At 39.5% G+C, this 12,929-nt stretch overlaps 1 protein-coding gene across 1 annotated transcript; it reads right to left on the bottom strand.

Moving 5' to 3' along the window:
- Positions 1 to 3,119: 3,119 nt before the first annotated feature.
- Positions 3,120 to 11,479, bottom strand: TMEM17 (transmembrane protein 17). Its single transcript, XM_063434190.1, has 4 exons — positions 11,142 to 11,479; positions 10,259 to 10,359; positions 6,838 to 6,951; positions 3,120 to 4,173 (listed from the first exon to the last, which is right to left on the bottom strand). The coding sequence occupies exons 1-4, from the start codon at positions 11,248 to 11,250 to the stop codon at positions 3,940 to 3,942; spliced, it is 558 nt and encodes a 185-aa protein (XP_063290260.1). The 5' UTR covers positions 11,251 to 11,479; the 3' UTR covers positions 3,120 to 3,939.
- Positions 11,480 to 12,929: the final 1,450 nt, after the last annotated feature.

Below are 12,929 nucleotides of genomic sequence, written 5' to 3'. Positions count from 1 at the left end.
TTTCACATCCCAAACGAACTCTTATGAATATATGCAATCAAGCCTTAACACCACTTCCCATTGCTCCAGCCATGAACCACAGGGGGGGGGCTTTACTTGAGACCAAGCGACCACAAGATAAGCATACCTACCTATAGCCTAACCCATAATCACGCAAGCTGCATTAGTTACTCAGCACACATAGCGCATACACCACAATCTCTACTGTCAAGCAGTCCATATAGCCTACCAAGCACAGTGATAGTTATTTTCACCCCTTTGCTTAGCAACCTGCAACAAGCATATACAGTACGTAGAAATATCAGCATATCAATAGGCTGTTCAAGATGTCTAGCTAGCATTGTATTGTGGTTGTCTCCCCTAACACACCATTAACAAATACAATGCCTACAACCTGCATCACAACTGTCAACACACCTAACCTGCTGAATATCAGCTAATCAACACACCTAACCTGCTGAATATCATTTACTCAAATGCTATCTTAACAAGATAAATGTTCAGTCAAGCTTGTTACCTATATATATATATATATATAAAATGTGCAAACTTATGTGCCACAGTTTAATTTCTGTAATTCCTGAAACATGCCGTTGTGGCGTCTGTTGATAACCTGTAATTATCTGCACAACCAAAATAAAGATTTAAAAAAAAAAAAAAAAGGCTAAACAAAACTGAACTGGTTTACTTTAGAAAAATATGGAAGGGATATCATAATATTATACAATATATACAGAGCAAGTAGAAACAGCTCTCTTGTACTCTGTTAAGTAATGGGACTGTCTAAATGACAATAGGTCACCTGCTTAGAATTAAAGAATAGAGATTTCACCTATTGCAGAAGAATAAGGTTCTTTACAGAAAGAGCAAAACAAAATAAGGCATTCTTTGTCAGAATACATTGTTTTATCAGCTGTGGAATTCCATAACTAAAGAGGTTGTTTAATCAGATGTACAAAAGTGATTTCGCAACCGTCTGGCTAAACGCATGTGCTTGGGTGGGTAAGGGTACATAAATGCGTGGAAAAACAGAAGGGTGATAAGGAAAAAAGGGTTATAAACTATATTCTGAAACATCCCAAACTACAAAATTGAGGCAATAACTGAAAAGGAATAAATATTTCTACTTGGCTGTTTGGCAATTCAGATTTTAAATTCGGTACAACTTAATATTTAATTAATAACTCTGTGAATAAACTATATATCTGCCTCATATGTCAAAGTGGAAATGGGAAGACTGAAAAAACAGACAAAAACAAAAAACCTAGATCAATGTTGGATGTGTGTAATGACCAAATGAACTCATGTTATTTGCTTTTACTACAATCACAGGTGTGTTAACCTTGGTTACATACAATAAATGACTCCAATGTGAAGTAATTCTTTACCAAAAAGAGTTATAGGAATAAAAGAAAATCAAGCAGTAGATCCATACATATAACAAGAATAATGCAGTAATTGTGATTGCAACGTGCACAAAATATTGAAGTCACCATCCAGAAAAGATGGATACAAACTTAAAATGGAACATACAGCCCACAATGCAAATTGGGATAGCTCTTGTAACCCTATACGTTCACTGAGTAGCGTGTATTTTGTGAAGGATATGTCACTCATCTTCAAGGTGAAGTAAGTAAAATCGTATAAAAATGATTTAAAATGTTGCCACTCTGAAATTTTTTAGAAGGAAGCTAATGATGTAGCTAATGTAATAAAAAAAAATTCCCCCCTCACGTGAAAAGAATGTGGAAATACGGAATATCATAATAAAGCCCTGATTACAGATAGTGTTACAACACTATATAAAGAACACCAACAAGGTGTTGGCAAAGTTCTCAGTAGCCGATTAGGTTGCAAGTAATTAATTTTCACCCGATGTGCCAATGGCATCAACATGTTTAGTAATATTAAAAGTGATCCTGGTAAAAAAAAAAAAAAAAAAAAAAAAAAAAACACACTTCCAGTTATTTTAACTTACCAGTCAATTTTAGGTGCCAATGTGCAACAAAAGATGAGAGCATAACATTACTGCTATCCATCAATTACTTGCTATTCACAGATAACCACAAAAAGCTTGTTTATTTATGCGCGATAGTGATAGTGCGCAAAATTTAATACATGAAAAGAAGTCGCCCCCCTTGTGGAGTATTGCTGAGGACAATGGTCTAATGTTGATGTGATTTTGAATGTTATATTATTGGCAGAAAATGACCCAGGCCAAATCAAACAGGGATTTTGCCCAGAGTCAGAAATAAAGTGAAAGGCAGAGAGCTCTAGAGGGAATAAGAAAGGGAGAAGTTGGCATAGGGAGGGGTGCAGACGCCGCCTGGGAAAAGAAGCCGCTTTCTGCTAACAAGCAACAGATGGTGTGAGGGATGAGAGAAAGAGCGGGGGATGAGGAACAAGCAGGAAAACAAGGCCAGATTTAAAGGGTTTTGTAGGGGAAGACTTGTGGGGAGTGGGGAGAGGCAGAAAAGAAAAGTGAGGGGTGATTATGTAAAAGAATGAAAATGATACAGAGGGGCTATGTGAGTGTGTCAGAATGGCATACATATAGAGCATAGGAGAAAGCACAATTTAAGAATATTAAGATTACAACTAAAAAGACAAAAAAAGTATTTAGTCAATAATATATGAGATCATAGGGAACATGAATAAGAAACTATATTTTTCCTCATGTGAAAGGAAGCTTCATATAATATTTTAATGTGGAAGCATTATTTAATTATTTGCGCAAATGTAGACATTTAAAGAATGGTAAATATCATCAGAGCAGTCAGCTTTCTTTCTTCTTATGCCCTTTTTCTTTTCCAGAGAGAGATAAAAGGAACAATAACAAGGTCACTGGTACAAAAATAGTTACTTGACACATATCAGAATGATATCTTGTCAAACAAAATCTGTTATCTTTGGGAATCATGAAATGACTCACAAAACAAAAAATAAACCACACACTAAACAGACACAATAAATAGATCAATGTGACAATTCATTTTAATGGAAAAAAAACAAAAATATGAATAACCAATGGCGTCATAAAGAAGAATGACAAAGTCTCTTCATCTGCCACTGTCCATTCATGCAATTCAGCAGAGAGCACTTCTCACATAAACCCATCATTCACAGTGAAGCTATGTGATCAACATTTCATATATCCTGCTTTAGAGGTGTAAAAATTGAGAAAATAAAAATGGATTCTTAAGGCACTGAGAAGGCAAGTAGCCAGAGGATTTAAAATTGCAATCACATATACTAGCCTGAAACTCATTTAAAGAAGGGTATAGAAAAGGAATATCAAAGTTTGCTAATTGTTCAATGAGAACTATATTTAGAAGTTTTTATTAAATTATGTATAGAAAAGAGTTAAATAAACTAGTACAAAGTGTAGCGAGGGGAAAGAATGAGAAATCACTCTAGAACAAAATCTGTTACATAGTAATGACACATGAAAGGCAGTATATGGTAATACTGAAATATTTAATCGTACAGTTCCATTTATACATCACATTTCTGAACAATTGACAAAAAAATAAATTACATATCAATTTACACACAGGTGTAAATATTATAGAAAATACTGCAGTAAATATGAAAACACATACATTACAAACCATGAAAGGCAAGCTTTATAAGCTAAGTTTAAAACAAGCAATTTACAAAGGATTCTGGAAATTATGTCAAGTTTAGACATCTACCAAACGTTTTAGAGAATAAATTAAAATCCATTAAAACAGAACAAACAATACAAAAACCACGACAATAAGGCACTTTGCTTGCTTGTAAAGAAACATATGTTGACTGGCTCAATTAAATCATCTCACAGGCTTAGCTCTCTGGTTTTGTTTACAACAGTTCAAATCTCTGCACTAGATAAGGCCATTTCTAGATAAGACCATGTTAAGAGAGCAGACAAACTTTTCCAAGCAAAATATGTTTATTTTAGGCTTGTGCCTCTGAGTTACCCAGCTGATGAAATCTCCCAGCAAGTCGCCTAGTGGTCCTTCGTAGAGTGAGGGAGGAGACGGGGATCTGAAAGAGTAGAAATGCTGTCAGAATCCCATGTGCAGCCAGTTCAAGAGGTAGTGGTTCTAGACCAGGGTTGAACAGCAAAAAGAGTAGCAGTGGCAGCTGTAACAGAATGCTTAGCAGCCAAAAGCCTGCTATTTCAGGGACCTAAAATGTGGAAACAAAATAAAATAATAAAGAACACATTAAATAGAAAGTGGAAAAAGTGGAAAAAAATATATATATTCTTTAATTTCTTAAGAGATATTTAGATGAGAATCTGCCCATTCAAACCAGATAATATAGTAACACTTGCTATCTTGAAATATTGTACAGGGGGGCATTTACAGCCAATTCCATTACTCTTGAAAGGAATTAGGCACTGAATTTACAGTAACAGCAAATTAAATGGCAGGAAAGTACATCATATTCCAGCTGGCTCTATAAATCATTCAGGGCTTTGTATGAAGAGAAAATAAGACCCACTCATGAACCCACTCATGGCTCTAAGGGGGCATTGATCCTGATCAGTGCCCCCTTAGTTATGCCTCACCCTGCATGTTTCATTATAAAGTGAATTTTACAGAATGTATGTTTCCAACTAGTATAAAAAAATCCAAAATGTGTATTCTGCTACTGTCGCAAAGTACAGCAATACCCTCCATATGGAGCTTTGTCAGATATTTGAAATGTATAGGGTTCAATTGGAGACATGACCTCATTATGCTATGCCTCTTTGCTTGCTTCCTAAGAAGCCTTTTGCTTAATATGTGACAAAGTTATGCGTTTTTTTAACAGTCACAGTTTGACGCCAACAAACGCTGAAAAATTCAACTCAGGCAAAGCACCCTATATTCCATCCCGTTCACTTCGGTCAGCCAGCAAATCCTTTCTGTCAGTGCCAAGAATAAACACAGAATCAGGTTCCAGGGCATTCAGCCACGCTGCCCCTACCTTCTGGAACTCTTTACCGGGTGCAATCAGAGAGGCACCGTCCTTACAGACTTTAAAAAAAAAAAAAAAAAGTTAAAGACCCACCTCTTCTATCGGGCATTCAGTCCGCTCATCTGACCTTCAGAAACTCTTAACTTTTATGTCTTTATGTTTGTATACTTGTAAAGTGCTATGAGTCTCACAGGGAGAAATGCGCTATAAAAATGGCAAATTATATATATATTATCCAATCACTGGATACCATGTCACAGATGTCAGGGAGCCTATGTCTTTGCATGATTTATAGCTTGACAGATAGAAGATCCAAGGTAATTTATATAAGCATTATGATACTAGTGACTAATTTGGTGTAACACAGGAAGAAGGGCTTAGTTTTGTTTTGTAATTACATTTATGTTTGCAAACTGGTTTCAAATGTGCTAGACCAGTGGTCCCCAAACTTTTTAGGTTCAAGGCGCCCTTAATATTTCAATATTTTTCGAAGGCACCCGTAGTCACAATTTCTAGGTTGTGTATCTGTACAGTGCTGTGGCATATAATGGCGCTTTAGTGTAATGCATAGTGTTGGTGTTTGAAGGGGTGCTTGTATATAGTTTTAATTCAGGGGTGTGTTTGTATGTTGTGCTGGTGTTTGACTGCTTGGGGGAGAGGGGGAGAGAGGCTCAAAAGCATGATCTATAGTTTTTTTGGTACCTATAGTGTTCCTTTAAGTGTTTCTTCTCTTAATACTATTAAAAGCACACATTTTATCTTATTTTCATTTCCTCATCACCTGCTTAGAGCATCGATTGTGTTTTCTGTAGGGCTTACACTTTCTATAATACATGTGTGCTTACCATTGTTTGGGGAGCACAGCCTTGCTTTCTATAACAGATTAAAGGTCCCCTACACTTTATGGTATGAAGAAAGAAAAAAAAAAAAAGAAAAACACTTATCTGTTCTCGCTCACTCTCTCCATTCTCAGATTGTCTACATTTTCTGCAATAAATCACTCCTGCTGTTTGTCTCCAAGCTGCTGGATTTATTCTCAAACAGAACCTGCTGCTCCTCCCTTTTACCTTTGTAGACATTGCTTCCCTTAGGCTGAAGGTAAGCATAAGAAATGCCCAGCAGAGTTTCCATCATAACAGACATGCAGAGTGCAGCCATCTTATCTCTGTGCCAATATGCACAGACTGAATTTACAGAAAGGAGGGGGCAAATACTGTTTTAATCTCTGATTTCAGTGGAATCCAAACATTTGCTGGCATCCTAGATGAAATTTGATTCTCTATCATTTAAAGGGGTACTATAGTGTCTGGAACGCAAATGTGAATTCCAGACACTAAAGTTCTAAAACTACCAGTTAGACTTACTCCCCTTCTTCCAGCGCTGCACGGTTCTCCATGCGTCTGGCACCGCCACCTATCCAGCTGACATCATCAGAATTGATCACCTCAGCCAATTACAATGCTTTCCCATACAAAAGCACTGGATTGGCTGAGATAGTCAATTCTGATTAAATCAGCCAAGGAGGTGGGGTGTGAGGCAGAGCCAAACCCACCCTGGCTATTCATCATCTCCTTCTAGATATGCATTGATTCAATGCATCTCTATGCGGAAAGTTCAGCGTGCCCATGCAGAGCGTGAAGACGCTGAACGTCAGGAAACCCATCTAGTAGCCGTCTGAGGAGTTTCTCTGAAAAGGCAGTGCTTACATTAAAAAGCATGCAGGTACTGACTATACTCACTAGAGCAACTACATTAAGCTGTAGTTGCTCTGGTGACGATAGTGTCCCTTTAAGATTACGTTGATTTTGTCATGACAGGTACCTCTTAATATACAAAATTTGTATTATGTGGCACTGGAAAACTGCGCAAAATATCTCTTACATGTACCTTTTCTTGAAGGTTTCCACTGTATCCTAGATAAAGTCGAATAACTTCAATGAGAGTCATGAGGATAAGAATAGTCACCAAGATGAACTTATAAAAATCAGGAAGTAGTCCGTACTGTGGAGAAAAAAAAAAGGGGGAGGGGGGGGGGGGGGGGGAAAGGCCAATGTTATTCATATTTCCACTGACATTGCCATCACTGCATGACTATTACACTAGTTTAATTATGCCGCTCTCAGTCCTTCAACCCACTGCAAACCCTGTTGAGTTGTAAACATCTACAGAACCTTGCTTGTGCAGGTGTTCCCACAACTAAAAGTAACATCTCACATTTTTGATATCCTTTCCTGATTCATCTGATTCATCTAGGCAAATAAACTGTGAGCAGGCATCTCTAATCAGCTAACTGTTATATAGTTGTAAAGGGCAGAGGAATCAAACAATCCTCAGAATATCAACCCCTACTATCATCTCCACTCCAGCTTCCACGACCACTTCTGCCTCTAGAAGTAGTCATTGAGGAAGAAATCTGAATGTGCAGTGTTTCTGCTCAATGCTGCACATACAGAGATATTTGTGCAGTGGGCTATTTACACCACAGGCACATGTCAATTAAGCAGTTCAGAACTCTGTTGCAAACTGCCTAATGTTAAATGCATGCAAACCTATGTTTGTTGTCAGGCGTAATGAGCTTCTACTATTGCAGCAGCACAGGTAGCGCACCTGTAAGGGGATGCCTATATGTCCTCTCCCTCCTTTCCTTATTTCAGACCTCCCAAACTTCCCCGCCTCCCTGTATTTCTTCATATGGGTACATTTTTTTTTTAACTCAAAAGCTTCACTCTAAGGCACTGAAGCATGTCTTGCTAGCTTGCAGAAATAAGTCAATTTTTTATTTATTTTTTATAAAAAGTGCAGATTTCAGAAGAAATTGGCACTATTACAAATTGTTAGACCCCGTTAATACTGCCTCTCTTGGCAAACGTATTACCTCTTTTGGATTTCACTACCACCTGTACGCTGATGACACCCAGCTATATCTCTCCTCCCCAGACCTCTCCCCTGCCGTCCTGCAACGTGTCACTGCTTGCCTTTCTTCCATCTCTGACTGGATGTCCTCCCGCTTTCTGAAACTCAATCTCTCAAAAACTGAGCTCCTTGTCTTTCCTCCTCCTAATACTGATCCTCCTCTTTCGCTCTCCCTCCAAGTTTGTGGTACCAACATCAGTCCATCCTTGCAAGCGCGCTGTCTTGGCGTCATACTTGACTCTGGTCTCACCTTTGAGCCTCACATCCAGCATGTTGCCAAATCCTGTAGATTCCATCTTAAAAACATAGCCCGCATCCGCCCCTTTCTTGCACCAGATACTACCAAGGAGCTTGTCCATGCTCTAGTAATTTCCCGCATGGATTATTGTAACCCTCTCCTGATTGGTCTCCCCAATAGCCGTACTGCACCCTTACAGTCCGTAATGAATGCTGCTGCTAGATTGATTTTCCTCTCTAGTCGTTTCTCTCACACCTCACCCCTCTGCCAGTCCTTACATTGGCTTCCTGTATGCTATAGGAGTCAATTCAAGGTACTAACTCACACCTATAAAGCACTGAACAACTCTAGCCCCTCTTATATCTCCTCACAGATCCATAGGTATGTCCCTTCTCGGTCTCTCCGTTCTGCCCGTGACCATCTCCTGTCCGTTGTCCGCACTCGTACGGCCAACTCGCGCTTGCAGGACTTCTCGCGGGCGGCTCCCTTCCTATGGAATAGCCTGCCTACCGCCATCAGACTCTCCCCTAGTCTTGCATCTTTTAAGAAGTGCCTTAAAACCCATCTCTTTAGGAAAGCTTATGGCCTCCAAGACTAACCCTTACCTCACATACCTGTCTCTTGCCCTCTCCTAAAGGGCAGCCCACCTTATTTGATTGTAAATTCCTGCCCTAATGTGTTTTACACCCCACCTCCTATAGAATGTAAGCTCGTTTGAGCAGGGTCCTCTTCAACCTATTGTTCCTGTAAGTTTATTTGTAATTGTCCTATTTATAGTTAAATCCCCCTCTCATAATATTGTAAAGCGCTACGGAATCTGTTGGCGCTATATAAATGGCAATAATAAATAAATAAATAAATAATCCGATAACTGGTCCTATTACTTCCTGGTTGTTAAGCTCAAGAGGCATGCAATAGCTCAAAGCACCTGTCTTGCAAAGACATCTCATTGAGTTGAATTAGGAAGTCTGTAATTGGACAGCTACGGAAAGTCTGGGCTGGGTTAGAAGAGGAGTGCTTGCAAAGGTTTCAGACAATAGATCTGCAGCTTTTGCATGAAGTTTTTAGATATACCCCAATGAAAAAAATGCATAATTGAATGCATGCATGTTCTCACTGCAAGTATATCTATTAAAGAAGCACTATAGGGTCAGGAACACAAACATGTATTCCTGACCCTATAGGGTTAAACCACCATCAAGCCCCCCTGTCCCCTTCATGCCTCCCTAAATATAGCAAAATTGTACTTGTATTCAAGTCTGGAGCTGCTTACTTTGTCCCAGTTTCCTTTTGACCTGCCCACTGCCTGCTGACATCAGCAGAAGTGGTAGCTTGATCCAATCAAAATGTTTCCCCATAGGATTGGCTGAGACTGACAAAGAGGCAGATCAGGGGCAGATCCAGCACAATTCAAACACAGCCCTGGCCAATCAGCATCTCCTCATAGAGATTAATTGAATCAATAAATCTATATGAGGAAAGTTCAGAGTCTGCATGCAGAGGGTGGAGACACTGAATGTTTGGATGCATTTTAGGCAGCAATGACCCAGGAAGGATCTCTAACAGCAATCTAAGGAGTGGCCAGTGAAGTTATCACTAGGCTGTTATGTAAACACTGCATTTTCTCTGAAAATACAGTGTTTACAGCAAAAAGCCTAAAAGGTAATGATTCTACTCACCAGAACAAATGCAATAAGCTGTACATTTGGTAAGTAGTGCCCCTCTAACTTGCATGGTTTTAGGGATTACAAAAAGGATGGGGTGCTTAAAGTTATTAGAGCCCAACAGGTAATACAGATAAAACAATTAAGGTGCTTACTATAACAAAAAATAATGTAAGGCAGCAAATATTACAAGGAATCCCAACACCGCAAATCAAAAACAAACAAAAGGAGATAAGCTGCACCTAAATCAATTAGACACCTATGTGAAATGCAACATGCAAAAATACACACATAAGTTCATTATATTGTTCCAAAATAAATGGAGGTACTTATCTATTGTGTTTGTTTCTAGTAATAAAGATGTAATGGCTACTTAGCAAATATTACAATTTAAAGGTAAACCGACTATAAACCAACGATACGTGTTTATCATTATTTACTTGATTATTCAGCTTCACTTGGGCAGCTTTCGTTCTCTGGAACCTTACAGTACCTTTAATTGAAGCATTAAAACGTCACAAATCCACCAGAATGGAAAATAAAATGTATTGAAATACAGCGACATCTGTAGAGGTAAATTGGAGACGAGATCGTCTGAATAGAGAAGAAATGGAAATATTAAGGTGAGACCAAACAGAAAAAACTGTGACAGGTTTACAATAGGCATACGTATTTTGTAAATACTGAAACGATGAGAGCATGAGCTGACGCTCTCCTGGTATCAGCGGCTCCCCTTTCAAAAGCCTCAGACTGCAATTGAATTTCAGGGGCAGAGCTCGCTGGCACCATACTGAAGACTTTAGGAGTTAAACCTTTTGTTAGCTCCACTGCCCAAATACAAAAAGATAAACGCTACAGTATTTAGTGTGTGTGTATATATATATATATATATATATATATATATATATCCAATGAAGAATTCAGAGAAGAGTTCTGAAACTTTAGGAAGCAAGTTTTACGTATACCCCCAATGGAAAAATTAAATGCATGGTTCACAAGGGGTATATCTACTAAACAGAGTGTTTAATGTTTTTCAATATGGGCAATGGAGTGCCTTTTTAATTTGAATGGAGTACATATATATCCGACATATATAATAAAAAAAAAGTTATTAGTTAGCAATAGCATATGGTTATAAGGCAAATAGTACAGAAACATGCACTCACATTATACCTTCACATTTATTGTGAAATAATGACTTTATATTTTAGTGGTCTGGAAGTCCCGCCAAAATACCGATTAACTTTTTGCACTAGTTTATGTACGCTAAGTTTCACTTCATACTCATCCAATTGTCGGTGGGGAATACAAGGTAAGCGTATCGCCGCCCAACACCTGGCTATATCAGTCCTCTCATATACAAAGCCCTAACTTACCGCTGGCGGCGCCGTCATCGCCTTTCTTTGGTACCGTCCGCCTGGCATCGCTGAACACATTCCTTGTCAGAGAGTCGAGATGCCGGCGAACGGGCTCGGGCAGAGCCATTTTTGTTTTCTAAAACTGTTACTATAGCATGGCGACTATATCAACGCAACGCACAAGCAGGCCCTGTGTACGAGGGCCGCGTCTCCATGGCAACCATTTTGAGGCACGGTTTAGTTCCGGCGCGTTCTCAGAGTGTTTCGCGTGTCCTGTACATTCTCCCTTTCGGATGTTCGGATTGGAACGTTGTATCACAGAGAATGTGAAGCAGAAGGTTTCATTACGTACATAGAGAATGTTGGAAAATAAAAAATACGCGTTCTATGTAAACGTTATTGCAGTCACATGTTTCCATTCTGACAGGGATATTTGTTGCGGTGAGGTATTCAGTTAAAGGATTAAATACTACCGTTGTCACTGAAGGCTGGGTATTGATAGGAAAATGCATAACTTGATGCAAGTGCAAGAAGGTCTGTGGATGATCTCGTTTACATAGATCCCTATGTTGTACTCCATTAAAGTACAAAGATTACACTGCCCCCCTTGGAGCAAATAATTCACCCATGTGAGTCTAGACAAAACAATGCATTGAACTCGCAGGTGACAGTGCAGGAATACTCCAAGCACTATAGCCAATACAGCACGTCAAAGTAGTAATGGTGCATTGGAACCCCCCAGTGTAAGTGATACCGGAGAAACTGACGGAAGCCGAGCACAGAGAGATGGACACAGGTTTCTTCAGGAAGGAAGAGATTCTTTATTCGATTCACCGACCGGGACTCAGAGGGACTAATGTCACCAAAATACAACAAGATCTGAGCCCCGAACAACAGTGTAGGTCCCTTATATAGGCATATAACTCCTCTCATAATAAGCTCCACCCACACATACTATTAACAAATCAACCGAACAAAGACTAACTTCCTGTTAGACAACATGGCTTGCCCAGCACAATGGAGGAGGGGAATACTATATCCTGTATTCTTGCACATGCTCCGTACACTACTGATTGTATCTTTGCCACGTGCAACCAACCGACCGATACATCAGTATATGCGCGCGCACATACCACGTGGCAATCTCGGCCTACTAAATTTATTTTTACCGAGATTCCACCACATAAGTAGTCAAATTATTTACTCATGGTTGGACTTCTTACCTGGTATGGTATCACCTGGGGGGCCGGTCCCTATTTCACTTGAGAACTGGTAACTCACTGCCTGACTTATCCCCTGTAGTGCAGAGCATGATCTGTACAACTTCTCTGCTCTCTAGGGCTTAGCTCAAGAGAGCTTACAGAAGCTCATAGGTGGACCTTTCAGCCTATTATAGAGGAAGTGAGAATAGGGAAGAAGGGTGTGTTCTTCTTCTATTACACTAGGGTTTTTGGAGAGAAATTCCCTAATTTAGAGGTGCTACCTCCGTATTTTGTTATCTAGTGCTGCTCCATCTCCTTTTTTGCATTATAGAGGAAGTACAGAGGCAGGGAGACACCACTGGAGGACCCTAGGTAAGTAGAATAACCATTTGATTACTCACATGTGTGTTGTAATAGTTATAGTGGTTGGAGTGTTCCTTTAAGGCTAGGGTGGCCATTTAGTCGATCACGATCTACTAGACGATCTCGGTTGGCTGAGTAGTAGTTTGTAGCGAGTCTTGGTTATGGCCTATGGCTCAAGGCTCTTGAGTGCGTGTCCGGCATGCCAGCACTGCCATGTGCTCTTCCCCTCTATGTGCTACAG

This window comes from Pelobates fuscus, chromosome 10, assembly GCF_036172605.1.
Source record: "Pelobates fuscus isolate aPelFus1 chromosome 10, aPelFus1.pri, whole genome shotgun sequence".
Taxonomy (NCBI): domain Eukaryota; kingdom Metazoa; phylum Chordata; class Amphibia; order Anura; family Pelobatidae; genus Pelobates; species Pelobates fuscus.
This window is presented reverse-complemented; position numbering and strand designations above follow the sequence as displayed.

Excerpts from the sequence above, each read along its gene's own strand:
- TMEM17 (XM_063434190.1), bottom strand. The coding sequence starts at position 11,250 with ATGGCTCTGCCCGAGCCCGTTCGCCGGCATCTCGACTCTCTGACAAGG. Across the intron at positions 10,360-11,141 it reads CGATGACGGCGCCGCCAGCG|ACGATCTCGTCTCCAATTTA; the intron begins GTAAGTTAGGGC and ends TTCTCTATTCAG. Across the intron at positions 4,174-6,837 it reads GTGGAAACCTTCAAGAAAAG|GTCCCTGAAATAGCAGGCTT; the intron begins GTACATGTAAGA and ends TCCACATTTTAG.